This window comes from Rhipicephalus microplus, chromosome 1 (genome assembly GCF_043290135.1).
Source record: "Rhipicephalus microplus isolate Deutch F79 chromosome 1, USDA_Rmic, whole genome shotgun sequence".
NCBI classification, from domain to species: Eukaryota; Metazoa; Arthropoda; class Arachnida; order Ixodida; family Ixodidae; genus Rhipicephalus; species Rhipicephalus microplus.
The window spans coordinates 293,041,056-293,060,359 of record NC_134700.1 but is presented as its reverse complement, the minus strand read 5'-3'; the positions used below and the strand labels follow the sequence as shown (position 1 = coordinate 293,060,359).

Genomic DNA, 19,304 nt, shown 5'->3' with positions numbered 1-19,304 from the left:
GTAGTGCGACCTACGAATCAATAGTCAGCAACGCACATTTGGTCCCTTCGACGTAGAGTGCACCTGAATAGTTTGATTGACATGTGGTGTTTAACGTCCGAAAACCACCATGTGATTATGAGAGACGCCGTAGTGGAGGGCTCCGTAAATTTCGACCACCTGGGGTTCTTTAACGTGCACCCAAATCTGAGTACACGGGCCTACGACATTTCCGCCTCCATCGTAAGTGCAGCCGCCGCAGCCGGGATTCGATCCCGCGACCTGCGGGTCAGCAGCCGAGTAGCTTAGTCACTAGACCACCACGGCAGGGCGTCGGAATGGTTTGGAACTCTGGCAAGAGGTGGCGGGGGCACCCCGTGTGTGACAGCCCTCAACGTGTGATGTTCGCGCATTTCGACGACCGGATAAAAGGAATGCGTTTTCTGCCATTTTACTCTGCCAGCGGGTGCATGCAGTGCGGAAAAGAAGCTTTGAATCGAAGTTCTTTCCATGAAAAAAGCGCCTTTTACGAGAAGCACATATTGATTCGAGGAAATCTGCCCGCTGTTCTCCGAAAGCGCATGGAGACAAATAACTGCCTTGAGGGCATCCATTAAATACGTGACGAGAGTAGAGAAGAAGACGTATCCGCGCACACTGATTCCACAGCTTTGCAATATCGACCTCGGTTTTTTTTCTAGCTTTTTAATAATGAGTGCAATCGCTGATTGCCCAGCGCCAGGAACATGATGGAGAGACAGTGGCCTCTGTGCAGTAAAAGAGCACAGATATAAAGAGAAGGGGCTGTTGGAAAACATTACGCGAATTGTTTGGTGTATGGCATTTTCTTTGAAAAAAAAAAGCCCTAAAACTGGCAAAGAAAGAACAACAACAAAAAAAAAAAACAACTGTGCAGACAGTGCCCTTCAGTTTAGTTCAGTTTATTTACCTTCAGCATATCCCTAAGGAGACATTACATAAAGAAGTTTCTTTGATTGATTGATTTGTGGGGTTTAACGTCCCAAAACCACCATATTATTATGAGAGACGCCGTAGTGGAGGGCTCCGGAAATTTTGACCACCTGGGGTTCTTTAACGTGCACCCAAATCTGAGTAAAGAAGTTTCATTAGTTAGCAGTTTGATTGTGTTAAGTTAAATACCATTTACTGAAGAAAAATCTGAGAGAAGAAGGAAGTGTGTGTTGTTTATCTTTCCTGTTAAGTTAATAATTGTCGTGACTTCATTTGAGCTAAGGACCATGAAACAAAAAATAAAGACAAAAGAGACATAAACGTTCGTGTGCTTAGTCTTCAATGTAAGTTGAGTAGTGCTTCGGACGGTTAACACTTGGTAACAGCCTCATACTATAACGTGTTTTTCATCGTTTGTGTGTTGTTTGAAAGCGTTAAACCGCATAATATTATTCCAACGTGCAAATTTGTTAGCTACTCTTAACGAGTTGAGAGAATTTTTTTTCTTCCTTTGTGGCAACGAGTGAAAGACAACTGTAATCATTGGCTAGTGACTAGGAATATAATAGCCACGTTTGAGTCCCACTTCTTGAGGCTAAGTAATGATTTTTCAGATTTGTTACTGACATAAATCATATGCCTTGGAGAATGTATATGACTCCGGCTACTCTTTGTTGGAATACTTTTCTTTTAGGGGGCGAAGCTCCTCTTAGCCTAACCTTGTCCTGCGTGTGGCGTAACCGAGAGAAGAAGAGACGAGAAAAAAAAAGCAGTATCTCTGGAACAGTATAATAGACGGTGCTGGTGCACAGAAGTACATACAACCTGCAGTTGAGTGAAAATATTCTAGATGGCGCTCTACCGCAAGCCTCCGACAGGCTGCTGCGCGGGTTGTGTCTGGGTGCGCGAGAAAAGAGTGCCTCCCTCAGTCTCCTGGATAGTCGCCGTACGTGGTGGATCGTTGGTGGGGCATGGACGAAGCAGTGTAGCGGGTGCTTTGAAGACGCTGACGCTCGGCTTCCTTGGCTCGCGTCTCATCGGTTTCACCCGCGCGCCGTTATCGAACGTGATCGCATGCATGGACGGACGCATGGACACACAGACATATGGACGGACGGGTGGATGGACGCACAGACAGACAGACGGACGGGCGAACGGACGCACGAATGGGTGCATAGACCAACACATGTACGGAAGGACGGACAGAAGCAAGGGTGGACGTACGGACGCTTCGCCTCACTGATCAGCATTCACTCCGTTTATATGCTGTGAATATTTTGTTATTAGCTTTGTTTTTCGCGAGCATGATATCACCAGACTTGTCAACGTAGCGTAAGGTAAAAAATCACAGCATATCCATGGAATGAATGATGATGAGGGGGACGAAGCACCCGTCCATCCGTTTATGCGTCCATCCGGGCGTCCGTGCTTCTGTCCGTTCGTCTGAGCATCCGTCCGTCCGTCCGTCTGTCTGTCCGTCTATGCATCCGTCCGTCTGTCTGTCTATCTGCCTGTCTGTTTGTCTGTCCGTCCGTGCATCTTTCCGTTCGTTTGTCGGTTCATCTAGTGAACACTCCAAGTACCGCCATCTCGCATCTTTTCATCATATACAAGTACCGCCATCCAGCGGACATTCTAAGGACTAAACAAAGGTTGCCACTACTACAAACACGGGACGTACGACCCACGGCGTAAGGAGCTTCGCCCGCTAAAAGCAGATATGCTCCGAACACACCGAAGTCATCAGACGCGGGCTGTGTGACCCGAAGGTCAAATGCTTACGAGTTGCTGTCGTAAAAAATGTCCTGCGTGCCGTTTCCATGGTGAACGTCCCAATCGAAAATGAGAATCCTGCAAACAAGACGATAGCTGATATACGCTTGTGAGCTTACGAGATTGAAAAAAAAAAGAAAACATTACGCGGGCGGAATATGCATGCGCAATAGCATATGCTGATGGCCTTACGTTATCGCGAACCACTCGAAAAACGATCGATTGCTGCGGCGGGCCTAAAAATGAGCTATTCCAACGCACCATCGCCGCATCAATATCAATGCTTCCTTAATGTCCAGAGCTTACAAAGGCCGCCCTCACAATAGAGCCCTATGCACAGCGCCGATGTAGTGTACCTAGAGTATATCGACTGTGTAGTTTGATATAAGCTTGCGCAGGGTAGAAGAAATGGTAGGGGGGAATAGAGGAGGGGGGCGGAATTGCTTAACAGTGCTCCACTGCCCTATTTGGCGTTGGACACACTGAAAGGTGCATTTGCAGAAATTGCCTCAATTACTTTCAGTGAAGCGTGGTTTTCAGTTTAAATATTTCGTAGCATTTTTGTGCACGCATAGAAAAAAACTAAAGTCTGTTATCCTAATCTTAAAGAAAATGTACGCACAGTTAGCGCTCTCGGGGCTTTTCGCCAGTCTTTCAATCATGATATATATGTGCCCATACGCATGAAAATTCAGAATTACGATTTTAAAAAAAAACCAAGTATTGGCCCAAAGTGCTACCATGACAAATATTTTCCAGCCAAAAACATGTTCATAATGTAGTGTGGATAAATGGACGAAGAAGCTCGCAGAGCCGACCAAAGTAAAAATGCATTCATAAAAAAGACGTTCGTCTTTTTTAATGAGTACACTTCAGCTTTGGCTAATGATGTACGGTTCTTCGTCTATGTTATTCCAGGCGGGATTCCGTCCATCTTTTGACTTCCCTATATAATAATATTCTAGATGTTTTTGAAGAAGAAAAGGCCAAGGTTAAAGAGTAGGGCACTTGTGTTTGTTTACTTTACTTTAGGATATGAATTTACATCGATCACATTTCTACAATATGAATTGATCAATTAAACTGCCTGCATAACATTCATTACTTGATACATACACGCAAGTGTATTAGAGTCTATTGAATGTCTAACTTTGGGTGTCATTTATTTATTTTTTATTTCCGGAAAAGCCATTTCGGAGGGAACATCTGTTTGAAGATAGCAAAATTTTGTAAGTTGAGGCCCCACAGATCGGTTTCAATGTTTATTTTCCACTATAAAGGAGATGAATATGCACGAGTTTTCGCACATGTACCATAGGTGCTGATCCTAAAAGCAGTATTGAATCATTAATTTAATCGAATATCTTCTTGATCGGTTCCTTTATCTCTTTCTTTTTTCTGAATAGTGCAACAGACTGCGTAATGCGTGCTGTTACGGAGCGCATTAATAAACAGCTCTTCCTTAAATTCAATTTCGAATTTCAAAAGAACAATTCATCGACTTGTTGATTCTGCTTCCGGGTGCATGGTGCATGTGGGGGGAGGGGGGAGGGGGGGGGCTCCTAAGATTTCTACCTGCCACCCTTTACCTCCCCCCCCCCCTAGAACAAAGATATTCAAAAGCACCGCTCTTAAGTTCTGAGCCTCCCTGCCCCCTGAAGCAACTCACTTGCCATTAGCTCTTTCCACGTCTTTTTAGATGTTTAGACCAACTGATGTTCATGATTGACAATTTGGGTGACAGATTTATATTCATTACGCGTAGCAACTCCTTCACTCCCTCTTTTGTTGTTGTTGTGACGTTTATCATGAGACTATAAGCGAAAAAAAAAAAGGAGGTATACGGCTCCGTGGTAAAGTATAATTGTTACCGCAAGAATAGCGCTTCGCTCATATCAGTATATAAACTAGCGGATCATTTAGAAGGGATAGTTACCATGCAAGTTTCTCTTTGCACATACAACGCACGTTTCTGGTTTGCTTACCTCTTGAGGCCATGACGTTGCATGGCGTATCGCGCAGCAACCGCGGCGTTGTTGAAGATGCAAAAGCCGGACACCGTGGCGGCGGCCGAGTGGTGGCCCGGCGGCCGGATGAGAGCAACTCCGTTTCTGCACTGAGCAGACGGAGGGAAAACTGTCAGCCAGAACAACACCTCCAATGCGCGACGATGGCGCTGTCATAAAGTGCGTTGCGAGAGAAAGTACCACGCAAATGTGCAGCTGGATGGAACTGCATAAAGACAATTTCGCGTTCGCAACAGCACGTTCAGCGAATACCATAGCCATATTTTAGCCTAATAAGATTATTTGTTGGCTAGTTGGTCGAACATCTTGAATCAGAAAATAGAGTGGTATATAAAAGAAGGCAAAGCATAGAAACGAACAGCACACCACGATTCGCGTGGTTTATAATGCTTGTTTCTAAATGCTTCGTCTCCATTTATACTGCGCTGCTTAATTGCTGATTAAAGATGAATTTTAGTCTAAAAAACGTTCTCTCGTGCATATTTGGGAGGCTCCCTCGTGTTTCAGCTTATTTGTTAGATGAGTGGCATATAAATGAACATCTAAAAAACGTTCTCTCGTGCATATTTGGGAGGCTCGCTCGTGTTTCAGCTTATTTGTTAGATGAGTGGCATATAAATGAACATCTTTTAAGCGCAAAGCCGTTCAAGCCGGCCGTAAAGACTTTCGTGGGCACAAACCAAGAAACTATATCGCCGTCATGAACGGGTGTGTGCCGCATATATTGTTGGTCAAATCTCACCACTAACCGGTGGTCCACTGAAAGAGAAGAATGCGACAGACGGTTGGCAAGCACCAATTAAATCTTCTAGACAGATGTAACAAGTGATTGAGAGAAACCTTACTAAACCATATCGTGTAACACCGTGACCGCCCGTGTCCGCTTTTCTGAAGAATCTCAGCGGAGTGCTTCAGTGGTATACCTACAACGAGATAATAACGGAAAAGGCAATGTCGCGGCTACGGGAAGACCCCGAAATGATGGAAAGTCTACGCTAACGACGACGTACCTGTAGGCATGCATTTGAGCGGTGCGAACACTCGGTTTTGGCGTGAGTTTCTTTCTCTGCAACTTGGACATCCGTATCGTGCCTGTGACAGTCTGCGGTTCAACTCGAACCTCTATCCAATGAGAATAAACTTATAAACAGCCTCGCATTACTTGCCTAAAACCTATAGCAACAAACGTAATAATCGTCCAGATTCGTTGCTTCAAGCCTTGCTCGACTTAGTGCTAGTTTAGCCGGCTTTTGGTTTCTATTTGTCCTAAGATTTACAACCACACTTATGTCATTAGGTCTCCCGACAACTGTGCGTTAAATTGAGATCCAACGTCATTTCTTGTTCAAGTAAGTATGTGTTGCTGTTGTATTTTTCATCCACCTGATTAATATATTCTTCGTTCTGAAGCCTATTTGTGACTCTGAATTCCAGCACCGATACTGCGCAGTTTGCGCAGGCCTATAGCTTTACAAATAATTGAATGGTTGATTTATTGATTGATTGATTGATATGTGGGTTTAACGTCCCAAAACCACCATATGATTATGAGAGACGCCGTAGTGGAGGGCTCCGGAAATTTAGACCACCTGGGGTTCTTTAACGTGCACCCAAATCTGAGCACACGGGCCAACAACATTTCCGCCTCCATCGGAAATGCAGCCGCCGAAGCCGGGATTCGATACCGCGACCTGCGAGTCAGCAGCCGAGTACTTTAGCCACTAGACCACCGCAGTGTGTCAATTCTGTATTTTTACAAAGCATCGCAGCACTCATGTAGTACATTCGCTTTAGGCTTTAAGCATGCACGGGTGCTCATGCCTGTGTGAGCGCGTCCTTGAATTGACATTCATGCCTTATTTATCGTTGAGCCACAATTTGATAATCGCTAAACAAATAGAAATACCTACGTATTTTAACTTTCGTGTGCCTCTAAATATAAGAGTGCGGAATATGTCTGGTGTCGTTCACTGCGGCCAACACCTCTTCCATTTTTTTTAAATAAAGACGACTATGCTGTGGCATACTTTGCGACGATAGCGTATTGTTAGAACTTCAAATATGCATAATTTTTTTTGTAGTCACCATCATCATTGACTTCCCACCTGTGCTCTCACTTGCAACTTCTGAATGATCTTTAATGTGACGCCAAAGAGAAAAACGACTTGTCTGGTATCAGTAAACTATACATCTTCACGATACCAAAAAGACCACACCTGCGACGGGAAAAACTCTTGGTAAGCGAGAAAACGTGCGAAAAGAAAATGTGACGCCGCCTTGAAGTTTCCGCGCCGTTAGCTGTGGCGTCACATATTCTGACGGTGCTAGCCACTGTTGCCTCGTCCTTTCCTAATCGCCCTGTGTGCTGTTAACATTTTGAGAGGGTTTGAGTAGTTAATAAAGGAAGCACAAAGGGGCCGAACCCTTAACATACCGTGTTTTAGAAAAAAAAACAATGGCCCCGATGTCTGATAAGTGCCTTTTGAAATCCATGACTTGAAACATGGGTGTTCTGGCATAGAACCTAAAGATGAATTTATCAACTTGATTTGTTGATTTATTAATAAGCCTATGGTGGCGAGATTAACGGCATTATAATTCTAATAGTGCAATTTCTTAACTTAAGTTGATTCATTACTTGTCTTTGATGTCCCTTTAATGCGCCCTCATATAAAAGCTCACATTTTCCGGACTCAGCGACATAACGCCGCCGACCAGCTGAGAGTCTCTACCAATGTCCATAAACGCCAACGTAACAGGCGGAAAATAACACGCCTCACAAACGCTGCGTAAAGTCTGCGAAGCTTTATTAAATGTGGCGCCCGTGTATAGACAAATCCTACAGCTCACTTATTACGAACCCTTGGCAGCAAACAGCAATGATACAAGCAAGGAAAAAAATAATCAAAACAGTTTCGAAACACAAACAAGACGAAGTCGCTGGATCACATCCTAGAAACGTCAACGAGTTGAACTTCCTCGAGCGGCCTCGCATAAAATGTGAGTCTCACGTGCAATAAACCTTTCGTCAAAAGGCAGCGCTTTTAGGGCGTGTCTTTCCCGCGCTTTGTGTCTTTACCTTCCCGGTCCTGCAGACTCGCCGCTGCGGTAATATATCTATCCGCTACGAGGTCACTGGGAATTCTAGCCAAACGAGGAAAGGAAGGAAGCGCAAGTAAAATATACGTCAGTTCTTATTAGGCGTATGCACGAAATAAACAAAGTAATAGAAGAGCCGTAAGTATATTCACGCGAGTCCGTCAACAAGCTTTAGTTGTGATCACCGGAAGACGTTGAGGATGTTTTCCGTCGGCCTCGCATGCCGCTCCCACCCTGCTCTAACACACACTAAAATCATTGTTTAGCCAATATTCGTTGTCGAATCCCGCAATGACAGCCCAGCGCAGTACCCACCTCTTTCTTGAAAGGAGTGTTCATAAGGCTCCAAGAGAAACAGAAGCGAAATATGCCTTGTGATGTCATGCGAACATTATCGTTCGCATGTGACACGTGTGACTGTTTGCGATGGCCAAACCTGACGTTGAACCCTTTGAAGTCATTTGAATTTATCAGCAAATAGAGGAAATATACAAGGAAAGAAAGAATGTATTCAGTCAAACTCACTAAAAGCTCACTCTTAAACTCACTTTTTCCGACACGACTGCGTCGACAGCCTCTAGCAAGCAGCCGCAAGCAAGGCGGGCGCACTGGTTCGTTTCCTGCGCATAAAGTGACACAACAAAGACCATACAGCAACAGCTTCCAACTTAAGATACAGTGGTGTCACGGGGCAACATTCCACGCCTTCAAGGTGGAACTGTTTATTTGGCCGAACTTGTAGCCGGTAAACGGGAAGACGTCAGACTCTGCAGTTTTGCCGAAGCGCAGCGCCACCTGTCGACGCAGTTTTGAGTAGTGCAATGCCCGCCTCCCGTGCACAGTTTGTTGCGCAACCAGGTGCAACTAAAGCGTACGAAACAAGGATTCTGCTAAATATTAGGTGTGATAAATATCATGTACTCAATCTTAGCAATAGCAAAATGATCTACAACAGCCCTGAAGCTTCTAGAACAAACATGGTGGATGTCGTTTGCTTGAGCGTTACTTACAGTCTTCATGGGCGAAAACTGGATACAGCAGAAGTGAAACAAGAAACCCGCGTGGCTACTCAAGATAAGGGCACTTAAAAAGAGGGGCACGCGCTCTATTTGGCAATGGCGGTGCAGCAGTAGAGACAATGTGCGAGGCGTTTAACTTCTGTTTGTTCCAGTGTACTTGTGGTGAATATGATAAAGAGAGACCAGGTGAGTTCATTTGTAAATTAGTGTGTATAGTGTACACGACATGCGGTAATTAACCGGAGAATGGTATCGACTAGTCGTGTGATGTGTATCGGAAAGCTGTCAATGAGATTAGCATAATGCGTGTCGAGAAAATTAAAACGCGGCGACAGAATACATAACCAATGGTCGAAAATATTAGAAAGCTTGCAAAAACTGAGACAATGGACACGGAATAGGTGTTTCAGATAGCTGGAATATGCTTCGGTCTGGCAGTGTAGACAAATTAGGCCCATAACGGTGACGATGGTTGTAGTAATAACTGGTTGTTTATGCATATCGCCGCTTTCGAGGGCTTCCTCCCAGCTCCAGAGCGCCCGCAAAGGGGCGGAGAACCATGCATGGTCTTCCGGCTCCAACGTGGGCGCGGCACGCCACTGCGACTCTGTAGTTCCTCAGAACCCAAATAAATGTTGCTGACTGACTGAGTAATAACTAGTAACTACAGCGTAGATACGTGTCGTATCACCGTTCATGTGTGAACAGGCGTGCGTTTTTGCGACTCATGAACAGGAAACACCAACTGGCAAATGCGCATTACCTGGCATATGCTGGTCGCCGGATCGAGGCGATGGTTCTCCAACGTCACTTCTTCCAAGGACATTTTCTCTGTCGCCTTGATCAACTCGATGTGCTCCTTCCTGGTCATTAAAAGACGCGCACGTATAGTGAGAGGAGGTGCGGGAGGCAGCACGGAACAGACATAATTTTTTTTTTAATATTCGATCGTTGTCAGCATAGTGTTACTGACACAAAAGTATGTTCAAGTTATTGGCGTAACGCGTAGCAAAAATTGTTGAACATTGCGTCTGCATTGGAGGAAAGTGCAGTTTGACGTACAGAGCACACACACAAAAAAGAAAAAAAGTCATGTGCCCAGAGACAGAGAGGGACGCAAGAGCACGCAACTTCCAACCAGCTTTGCGTGTCTTTCTTTGTACTAGTTCATCAGATTTAATTTAGTTTGATTTCAAACGTTATTTCTTGCCCTATTAGTCCAACTAAAGTAGCTTCGGCAAGTCCGAGGATAAACATTCGAATGTGATATAGTTGCGGTGCCACGAAAAAAAAGAGCCTAATTCGGCAGAATCGTCATATACTTACGTGTGCACCAACCCAAGCTCTTCATCAGTAGCGTAACGCGACTGTTGAAAAAAAAAAAGGAGAAAGAGAAGGGTTACGGGACGTCAACTCATATACAAACCGTTTTTTTTTTTTTTTGCTAGAGTAACTGAAGCTTCGTTGAATCGGCAGAAAGCAACACGGGTACATCGTAGGTATGACTGCAGGTATGACACCTTTTGTAAGAGGCATAACGTCACCCTGGCACTACAGAAAACTAAAATGATGGACATTCTAAAGTATGGCTCTATAAAACAAAAAGAAGTTAAGGCAGCTTCGTACTGAAGGAAGTTGGTTGGTTGGTTCCTCAATAGCTTGGCGCAACCCACACAGGGGGATAGGCCATGAATCGGACGGGGCCTCTCTCTTTGTATACTTTTGTCCGTGTGTCGTTTCTTCCTTCTCTCTCTCTCTCTCTCTCTCTCTCTCTCTCTCTCTCTATATATATATATATATATATATATATATATATATATATATATATATATATATATATATATATATATATATATATATATATATATATATATATATATATATATAGAGAGAGAGAGAGAGAGAGAGAGAGAGAGAGAGAACAACGATAAAAAGACAAAAATATACACAGAAGAGAGAGAGAAAAAAGAAACGGATGAGTATCTTCTCTATTTTTATCTTTCTCTATTTCTCACTTCCTCTTTCTTTCTATTGATTTCTCCTTATGTCTATTTAGGCTGTGTTCATAATTCAAGACAGCAACGTAGACAGTCTCTGTAGACAGCTCAGAAGAAAGCACCGGGCCCATGTTGTCTGAACTATGGAACACGTCTGGACGGCTTCTACGCGACGAGGCGCCACCTCACGTTGAGAAAAGAAAGCTAAAATAAACAAATGTGACTGTTAATTTTTTTAGCTTTTTAAAGACGATAGTCTTTCTTGGGGACCTTCGACGCAAAAGTTGTGGTCTGTCTGTCTGTCCGTCTGTCCGTCTGTCTGTCTGTCTGTCTGTCTGTCTGTTTATCCACTCTTAACGGCACCGGGTACTTGAAACGACCGGCCCTATCCACAGCATCCATCAATGTTGCTCAAGGTTTAGCGTTTATACTTGTGCAATTGTAAAATAAGAAGCAACTATTGTGCAAGTCTTGGGCACCATAACAACACGTATATATTTTGCATGTGCATCCTTTATTAGAAAAGGCATACATAAGTAATTTTAAGGACCAAAGCACTTATCACGCTGCGCTGACCATGCAACTCTTGCACGAAAAGGTGAGTGTTTTCAAACGCTTTGCTAAGACGCGATGGTGGTGGCACCTACCCGTCGCCTTGCGTTCTACACCTTATCACCTCTGAGATGGGCGCGCACACCCGTCTCAGAGCCACGCGCTTCGTTTTTCAAGAACACTGTCACGTGGCGCTCATGTCTCACGTGTGGCGTAACGATGCGCTCGTTCGCCTCCACAGCACGCTCGAGGCACTTTAACGCAGCGCTTCCAGAATACCGTTCACCGATTTTCATGCGCAGAACATCAAATAAATTGTTCACTCTCTCCGCACGCAAGACTATCGTCTTTCGACGACATCTGCAGATTACATGTAGATACGGGGTCGATTTTTTAAGTTAAAACCTAAAAAAAATTGAACTTTACTCACATTGAGTGTCTGGAGAAACGTGTGTTTCTGTGCAGATGACTATTACGGTGAGGTTCGAGCAATTTGTTGAGCCACCATCTTGTTTGTACAGCAAAGTAGCTGCAGCATCGTATTTGTCTACAATGCGGTTCTCTCGAAGCTGTCTATTTTCCGGCGACGTGAATCAGACTTATGATGGCCGCCGTCCCCTTAGCTGTATATTCAGCCGTCTACGATGAGTATTAGAACACACCCACATATCTCTTTTTCGTTCTCTTTCTGTTTTTCTTAAATTTACTTGTATTTCTCTCTTTACTTTCTCCTTTACTCTTAGTAGCATATTTCCTCCTCAACCTCAGTCCCCTTCCCCAGTTTGAGAGGAAGATCCCCTCCTTTAACTGATAGGAGGATCTCCTCTTTTCTGAGCTGTTGCACAGGAGCACAAGAGCTGACGTCATCGTTTCAGCAGTGCATTTTGTGGCGGTTACGCAGGAGTGCTGACACTTTTTCGAAGGCAGGTTTGCTCTGCCATACGGATCTTCTGCATGCAGAGACGGTTCTATAAGGAGGTATGACACTCTGCAAATGTTGATATTTTATTTCAATGTTGAACCTAATTTTTTTTCATATCGCACCTATCGACATCGACACTAGCTTGACGTCAGGCTAAACTACAAATTCTGGTGACCACGCGCTGCAGTCTGGCAAGTTGTGGTGACGTCAGGTACCGAGACATCCAAGGTGGCCGCTTTTACGTCCCGAAAACATTCAAAATAGCCACTTTTGCGTCACCAATGGAGCCACGGGTCAATGAGGTCGTGGAAACATCACCATATCTCGCGGGAGCACGCGACAATAAACCCGTACCGTGCTGTGACGTCATGGTAGAGTAGGGACTGAAAACTATTTCTGAAAACGTGCTGTAATTACTTTTTTAGGATGCACTCGAACTTAGCACAATATTTTGTAATCCTAAAGCATTTCATTTAACGCAAGAAATACATATTTAACATCATCTCACACAGACTGTATTATGCATCGGTGCTCGTTTGCGCTTGCAGCAGATACAAGTGCACTCTGATTCAATCTACCCGGTTACAAATGCGCCTGAGTAACCAAGCAACAAAAAATACGAAGAAAGGAGAGGAAAAGAGTTGCACAGCACCTCTAAAATGAGTGCCCTGTCCAAAAGTCCTTTTGTCTGAAGCAATTGGTGAGTGACCTGTAGCCTTTTAGGACTCTCTGGCATCCACCTGAGCTTTGTAAACAAGAAATATACATTGGTGGTGCTAATAAAGAACAAAATAACGTGACGACATAGCAAATAACATATAGGAAACACAAGGGGGCCTATCAAGAAACGCGTTTGCAATACTTAAGGCCCTCACTTGACGGTAACCTTTGGAAAACGAGCCTGTCTATACGTGTAATTCTAGATCAGAGTATGACGCCGGCAGGTCTCGATCAAGAGCAAATAGTTTCTATGGGCACATTCAGAAGTTGCAATAAGTGCTTGGTCATTTCACGCCATCTCAATTTGACACTGTTCTAACGAATTAGCTTATGTCAAAAGTTGTGCATTCCAGGTGTGGGTCATATCACACACAGGCATGAAGAGGTTTGGATTGATTTTCATAGCTAATAATAACGTATTTGTATTAGTGATAAATTGACCATGTGTGATACGTCTCAAACCCGGAACGTAACTTTCTATTTATTTTTATTTCGAAATACTCTTGACCGTCATGGCCGTAACAGAGTGGGTACAGTAAATGTTAACATAAAACAAGAAATAGTGCAACATATTATATTAAATACAGAACTAAAAATACATTTTTAGAGCGAAGAAAAAATATTTAGAAAACGCTGTAGAAAAACAATATGCAATATGAAGTAAGTACGCGATGTATTTCCGGACAATATGGCAATACATACATACAGCACTAGCAATAGTCGATGTTACGATCTATTTTTTTAATGTGCTCTTCAAAGCTTTGGATGCTCTTAGAATTGAGCACAGACACTGGCAACTTATTCCACTCGTTTTTTGTTCGTGGAAAAGAAGAATACGCGTATATACACATCAAGATTGGATTTTGGAACCAAGAGCACAAATTGATTGCATGATCTGATATTGCTGGTCGGCCTGGGAACAAGATAAGGTTTAGTTTCGATATTCAGGTGTCCTTTTGATAGCAAAAAAAAAAGATATTTATGTCGGCTGATTTTACAGCGTTGAGCCAGCGTAGATAATTTATGCAACATTTCATAAACGAAGTCATTTCGAGAATAACGCGATAAAATTAGCCTTGCGGCTTTTATCTGTATTTTTTTCAGTTTGATTTCTTCACCCCGACTGGAAAGGCTCCTATACTGCACTGGCATATTTTAACGTTGGCCTAACGTATAGGTCAAATATGCAAGCAGCTTAATGGATGGTGTTTGCTAGTTTTAGTTTGCGGCGAAGGAACCATAACTTTCTTTTCTACAGCTGCAGCACAAATCCTGTTGACGTGTGGTTTCCAACATGAGTCTTTTGAAATTATTAAGCCTAGGTATTTTATTGAGTGTGCTCCATTTATAGTTATGGAAATAATCTCATAATAACATTTGATTACGCCCTTTTTTCAGTTCGTTACTCTGAGCATAACTAATTTGGATTCATTCATTTTCATTTGTCATAAGCGCCCCGCCGCGGTGGTTTAGTGGCTAAGGTGCTGGGCTGCTGACCCGCAGGTTGAGGGATCGAATCGAGGCTGCGGCTGCTGCATTTTAAATTGAGTCGAAAATGCTATAGGCCCGTGTACTTAGATTTCGGTGGACGTTAGAGAAGCCCAGTTGGTCGAAATTTCCGGAGCCCTCCACTACGGCGTCTTTCATTAACATATGGTTGTTTGGGACGTTAAACCCCACATATCAATCAATCATTTGCCATTTAGCGGCCAATCCTTCTACAGCTTTAAGAGCTTGCTTCAGTGACGCCTAATCATTCTGGTCATTATTTTCACGACATAATAGGCAGTCATCTGCCGAAAACCTGATGGTTACGTCATTACTGATGTCATGAGCATTATCGTTTATCTAAATAATAAAAAAAAGAAGTGGTCCAAAGACGGATCTCTGCGGCACGCCTAAAGTTATCTTAAGGAGCTTCGATTCACTACCGTTTATTTCGACGTATTGTGTTCGACCTGTGATGCTTAAGTGGATCCACGCTACAACTTCATAATTTATATTCATTTCCATTAGCTTCTTTAGAAACTCAGTGAGAGAAACCCGATCAAAAGTCCTCGATAAATCTAAGCATATAGCGTCAATCTGTTTTCTGTTATTCAGCGCAGTTGAAAAGTCATTAATTGTTTCTACCAATTGTGTAACAGTGGTTTCGTCTAAAGCCATGCTCATTTAAAAAGAAAGCTTTCTTGTTTTCAAGGTAACCATAGATTGATTTTGATATTATGTGCCCAAGAAGCTTGTAGCACACACACGTCAATGAAATGGGCCGATAGTCTTCGATGGTTTGCTTTTCAACTGATTTGTGTACCAGAACAACTTTTGCGACTAGCCAATCGTCTGGGATCTGTTTCTGTGCTATCGATGTCTCCAATATAATCTCAAGATAGCCGCCTACCCACTCCGAATACCTGCGTGAAAACTCATTTGGTGTACCGTCAGGACTTATGGATTTATTATCTTCAGTATTAGCAAAAGTGCTACAATACTTTCATATTGCACCTCTATATCAGGCATTGGTGATATGTATGGCGATTGCAGCGCAAAGGATGAAAAACCATTTGCAGAACTATTAGTAAAAACGGACTGAAAAAAATATTAAAACAACTTGAAGTACGAGAGCATTCCGTCACATAAGCTTTAAAACATAAGCTTTAAAACATTTTCGAACCCAGATGGTGTAAAATGACGAGACGCTTATAGCAACTCTTCGATGTGCCCTTCGACTCTGTTTGCACTTGACGGAGTCTTGATTTTAAGCGAAACAAAGCAATATCTCTGTGATGGAAACTAGGTCGACCACACCGAGAAACGATTACTGAAAGGCAGCAGGTGCAACGATGGTCAGGTGTAAGCTATGCGCTAACAGTTGTGACATTCAGCTCATAGAGCTAAAGCACAACACACGAGGTCAAAAATTACAATTACGAGCGAACATTCAATGACTCGCACGAGTGCTCAGGCAATCTTTTGAAATCAACGCAAAAACGACGGACGGGCGCTAGTGGATAATGTATACGGATTTCGCGACTTCGTACACCAAGTTCTGAAGCTAAAGGAATAATTTCTTTCTTTTATTCTTTTTTCTTTTCTACGTGGCTGGCATTTTGTTCACGGACTCCCATTTCTACTCCCCGTAGCTCATTTAGATTCCAAGGTGTTTTTTCTCTATTTTTTGCAGTCTTTCTGCGAATTCCTTTCGCTTTTATTTTCATGTGTTTATCTAGTCGCACAGCTGCGGAAACAGGGCTACGCGTGCCTTCGGTGGCCTTGTTTTATGGCTCACGTTGGTACAGTGACCTGACTAATTTGCAACGCTGTTATACATAACGCGATGCATATACACAACGAACCATAAAGAAAAGCATACACATGCTGAACCGCACCTAATTTCCTTAACGTAGCACAATGCTACATAGTGGTCTCGTTGAAATCCATCTTGCTCAAAGAATTCTGAACATTAAGGTACTGCCTCAGTGATCGGTGCAAGCTGACCTATAGGCTGTATGTATGGCAGGACAGTATGGTAGAAGGCGTCACTGTTGGCACTGCTGTTACAAGGCATCCGGGTACTTGTAACTGAAATAGCAATGGCGTCCTTAGGGGCGCCCCCCCCCCCCTTAAAACAAAATCCTTCCGAAACCCATGTCTGAACGGCAATGTTTGCTATTTAAGAAATCTCTAAACAGGTGTTGTGGCTCTAGCCGACGTTTCGACAAGTGGATTTGTCTTCTTCCAGCCTTTGAGAAGACAAGTCCACTTGCCTAAACCTCGGCTCGAGTACACGACTCCTGTTTTACGGATTTTTTCATCGAAAGTTTCGATCTTATAGGGACCTGACCAAGGTTTTTTTTACTTTCGTATATATACACTCAGACATACAAAGGCACGCACGAACGTGCATAAAGTATCGTTTAATCCTTCACCCCATCCCGGCAAAAATTTCTGGCTACGCCCCTGTCCACGTCTTGCCGTTTTTTTTTTACATGAAAGTGTTTTATGCTGAGGTCCACCAAGATTTGAGTGACGTATTTCCGTCACGGAAATGACGTCGAAAATGTGCACGATTAGGAGCTTAAAGTTCCGTCAGCGGGATTCGAACAAATGACCCCTGGGTCCGCAACAACACATGCCGGATTCACTATCCACTGCACCACGGCCACTTTATTCTTTTTTATTGGCTTTGTACATACAACATTCACAAACAAGTATCACCAAACAAAGGACAAACCTGAACAAAATAGAAAAGGTAAGCAAGCGTCAGAGTTCACATTCCTTCCTCTGTAGAAGGCTTTGTACTTGATGGAGCCACTCGGGCACATCTTGTTGAGCCTTTCTGCGTTTCCACGAATGAGCAAATAGATTGAAAGAAGTACTGCCTAACCGGACGCGTATTACCATCAGCGTGACGTACCGCCATTCTAGATTACCATACACTGTGCAGGCCCAGTAACATGACTAGGTCGAATGGTACTCCTCCTTCATTTGTAACCGGGAGAAGGCAGCACGGGGCAGGTCCTTTTTTAAAGTCCGTAGAAACAGTGCTTCCTGTTCCTCTCTACAGATAACTTGTCCTGCTCGCTTGACAAGTTATCTGCTTTGCTACATGTCTTCGTGTGGTTTTTCACTGGTTTCTTCTTCCTATTACTATGAACCGACTCGCCCAGAAAGCCACGTTAGTGAACAATGTTACGAACTCTCGGGTGCACCTCAGGCCTGTGCACGCGTGGGAAATATCTCCTGTGAGTTTTGTCTTGGTATTGGAGTTACTTTTTCTTTCTATCATGCTTATATTACATGCTTAACATTAATAAATTGTATGTCTATGTGTTACACAGAGTAGTCAGCATTTGTTTCTCAACTGCGTATTGGTGCAGCTCTCACGTGCCGTTCGCGTATTCGCTTTTACCACGTACACTTTTGTTTTAGGGAGAGGGAGATATGCGTTCACTTCTTTTATTTTAATCATTTAAAAACAAAACAGAATCGCTCGCTTGCCTTTTCAACGGATTCCAATGTTTCAGCATGTCCTTGTCGGTTACGTAGCACGTAGCAGCCATTTCGAAAGAGAACTCTGCGTGTACAAAAAAAAAAAACAGTGAGTCAAAGTGGGGCCTGGCGACAGCGCACGCAGTAACAAATGTGTCTCGGTGTTTTCTATTTGTTTTGTTTTGGTTGTCTTTCTTGAGCCAGTAGTATTAGCAACTTAAAAATAAAACTCATTCGTTAGATGTCTTATGAGAAGATGTTGCCCATATCGCAAGATCATTTCTATTGAATCATCTTACCGCAGACGCTTTACTTTTTTAATCAAGTATTGTTCTGAAAAAAAAATAATAAATTTGGATAATATTTACCCGACCATGTTCGCCATATTTCATGTGTCTGTTCATAGACTCACTATTCGGATGGAGTCGTTATCGTTCTTGACTGAGGACCCAAAGTTCGGGGGAACGAATTTTGGCAGTGACCGGCCACGTTTTGATGGCAGCAGAATGCTGACGGTGAGTGTGCTCGGATTTAGATTCGCGTTAAAGAATTCCCGCTGGTCCCAATTTCCGGAGTCCTCCACTATACGGCGTCTCCCAAACTCGCGTTGTTGTTTTACAGCGTGAAACTTCAACCATTATTACACGTTGTTTGTTGTGGTTTACTCCGTATAGACTCCGACGAAACACTCACCTCAGAGTGACTGTCGGGAATGTGTGCAACGACGTACGCGACGTGCTCGTTCTGCAGTTGTAGACGTGCAGATGGCGCATTCAGGCCATCCACAACGACCGTGCACAAAAATGCGGAGGCCTCAGATGGCACGCGAGCAGTTTAGCCTGACGGTGCCTGCTTATCAGCCGTGTGTACACGCTATCATTTTTTATAGCGAGAATAACCTGCAGCCCGGGGGGGTGACACGAGTTCCGCTTGCTACAGCAGACGCGTCCAGTGCATTACAAGCTGCACACAGCTGCGACACGAATGCAGCTATACACTTCATCGATGGATAGAAGCACACCTCCTGTCGGTTTGATTATCGAGTTCAATAACGCCCTAAAGCGCATCGGGCTACGAGAAGCGCCGCGGTGGAGGTTTGCGCGGATAATTTCGAGCGCCCGGAGTTGTTTGACGCGCATGTACTGACCCCACGCAGCTGGTAGGCGGACGTCTAGCATTCGCGCCCATCAAAATACGACTGCTGCGGCCATGGTAAAACCCGCGTCTTTTCGAATCGGCAGTCGAGCACCATATA

General features: G+C 43.7%; 1 protein-coding gene across 2 annotated transcripts in view; it reads right to left on the bottom strand.

Moving 5' to 3' along the window:
* Window positions 1-18,971, bottom strand: part of LOC119159413 (polyamine deacetylase HDAC10) — a 44,103-nt gene extending 25,132 nt beyond the window's left edge. The window contains exons 1-8 of one of the 2 annotated variants that reach the window (XM_075865161.1): window positions 18,743-18,971; window positions 18,059-18,134; window positions 12,993-13,080; window positions 10,196-10,236; window positions 9,633-9,732; window positions 8,399-8,470; window positions 4,710-4,840; window positions 2,734-2,802 (exon numbers count right to left, since the gene is read on the bottom strand). In XM_075865161.1, the coding sequence (XP_075721276.1) occupies window positions 2,734-2,802; window positions 4,710-4,840; window positions 8,399-8,470; window positions 9,633-9,732; window positions 10,196-10,236; window positions 12,993-13,080; window positions 18,059-18,120 (563 nt within the window). In that variant the 5' untranslated portion in view covers window positions 18,121-18,134; window positions 18,743-18,971. The remainder of the gene's footprint in view (window positions 1-2,733; window positions 2,803-4,709; window positions 4,841-8,398; window positions 8,471-9,632; window positions 9,733-10,195; window positions 10,237-12,992; window positions 13,081-18,058; window positions 18,135-18,742) is intronic. The other variant, XM_075865160.1, reaches the window with a different exon arrangement.
* Between the last annotated feature and the right edge of the window lie 333 nt (window positions 18,972-19,304).